The following is a 2,042-nucleotide window of genomic DNA, read 5'->3' on the forward strand; positions in this document are numbered from 1 at the left end:
GGTTCCGGCCGGCAGTCTCGCACATTTGCTCGTACGAATTATACCAGGTCGGTGCGGGTCAGTGGGTTTTGCTTGCGACGTACCTCCGTAACCCACTGATGGCTCTGGGTGCTTTTCCGCAGGTGGAAATCTCCCGTCAATACGGCATGCCGGAGTGGCGCGATGACATGAAGAATCTGCTGAAAAAGTTTGCGGCGCCGATCAGCACATTTGCTTCCTGTTCACCGACACGCAGGTCAAGGAGGAGGGCTTCCTGGAGGACATAAACAATCTGCTCAACTCGGGTGAAATTCCCAACCTCTTCACCAACGAACGAATGCGCCAGATGGACCGGCAGAAGGAGAAAAGTCAGCAAACCGACGGCAGCATCGTGGCGCTCTTCAATCTGTTCGTCACGGTAAGGTGTGGCCTCTGGCCAGTGGTGGACGAAGCTAATCTTCTGCTTACCCAATCACTTGCAGATCATCCGCGATCAACTCCACATCGTGTTGTCCATGTCACCGATTGGCAGCGCTTTTCGTAACCGTGTCCGTAATGCACCGATGTAACCGATGCAGGAGCAGCTGGAAACGGTGCAGCCGCAGATGAAGATTGCCGCTGAAACGGTTTGTTTTGTTTGTTTTAAATTTTTAAGAGACTTTGGGCCTTAGGCCCTTTCGCCTCTGCTGAAACGGTGGCCCAGCAGATGGCCAAGGTGCAGGCGGTAGATTGTGAATTGTTTTTAGGAATTTGTTCTGGATAGTTTGAAGTTTCCGTAGGTGTGTTTCGGCGCCCGATCTGATTAACGATTTGAAGATAAGCAGTTGGTTGTTAGTAAATAATTTGGATTTTCTGTTAATGAAACTGTATGTGCTCCTAAACATTTTTTCGCATTTATAAACTATGTTTTCGACGTGCGTTTTGAAGGTTAGTCGCTTGTCGAGGAGTACCCCTAGATACTTTACAGATTGTTTCCATTCTATCTCTATGTTGTTCAATTTGGCACGTCGGTTTGGGGTTCTGCGAACGCTTGTGCATCTCATGAAGTATATGGCCTCCGTTTTGTTGCTGTTAATCTTTAGCTTCCATTGGTTGCAGTACTGGGAGTATTTTATTAGAGCCTGGTTTAGTTTGTTGATGATGCTGCTTGGTGTTTTTCCTTCGGCGCTTATTGCATAGTCGTCGGCATAGAGGTACTGGGTGCAGTTTTGCGCGGCAGGAATGTCCGAGATATAGATGTTGAAAAGGATTGGCGATAGAACACTCCCTTGCGGGACTCCCGCGGTTGGTATGAAAGCCGTGGACTGATGGCTTCCGACGTGTACGTTGTTTGTTCTCTTGAACAGAAATGATTGGATTATATTTATAATGGGGGTGGGTAAGTTTGTTTTGATCAATTTATGTATTAGACCTTTGTGCCAGATAGAGTCGAACGCCCTTTCAGTATCTAGCAATATTAGTCCTGTTGATTTTTTGTTGAGTCTGCTTGCAGTGATATTCCTGGTCAGTCTGTGAATTTGATGGGTGGTGGATAGAAACGGTTGGAAACCATATTGTGTGGTAGGTATTATGTTATTTTCTTCCACGTGTTGTCTTAGCCTTGCTGCGATTACTTTTTCGAATATTTTACCAAGGCAGCTAAGCAGGCTGATTGGCCTGTAACTTTCGGGGTCACTAGGATCTTTACCGGGTTTAGGGATGGCGATTATTTTTGCTATTTTCCAGCATTGTGGGAAGTATCCTATTTTCAGACATCCATTAAATATCTGTTGCAGCAGTATTATTGCTTTTAGAGGCAGGTTTTTAATTGATCTATTGTTGATTTCATCTAAACCTACTGACTTTTTATTTTTTAGATTTTGAATTATGTTTTGAATTTCGCGGGGCTAGTAAGTAAGAACCAATAAAGATGCGTTGCATTGTAATGTAATTGCACTAGTAGGAAGAGTACCAAAATTACTCCTGTTCGCAAATGTGGCAGACAGTTCAGTTCAACTTGTTATCAGAATATTTGATAACATACTGGACAATCGGCAGCGCTGTTGATTCCATTCGTAACTTAT

At 44.6% G+C, this 2,042-nt stretch overlaps 1 protein-coding gene across 1 annotated transcript; it reads left to right on the plus strand.

The window, feature by feature from the left end:
• Positions 1–235: 235 nt before the first annotated feature.
• LOC131214356 (dynein axonemal heavy chain 7-like) lies at positions 236–561 on the plus strand (the record flags this gene model as incomplete). Its single annotated transcript, XM_058208736.1, has 2 exons — positions 236–397; positions 462–561. Coding segments are annotated over 2 exons (249 nt in total), but the record flags the coding sequence as incomplete, so codon positions are not given.
• Between the last annotated feature and the right edge of the window lie 1,481 nt (positions 562–2,042).

Source organism: Anopheles bellator, unplaced genomic scaffold (genome assembly GCF_943735745.2).
Source record: "Anopheles bellator unplaced genomic scaffold, idAnoBellAS_SP24_06.2 scaffold00691_ctg1, whole genome shotgun sequence".
NCBI classification, from domain to species: Eukaryota; Metazoa; Arthropoda; class Insecta; order Diptera; family Culicidae; genus Anopheles; species Anopheles bellator.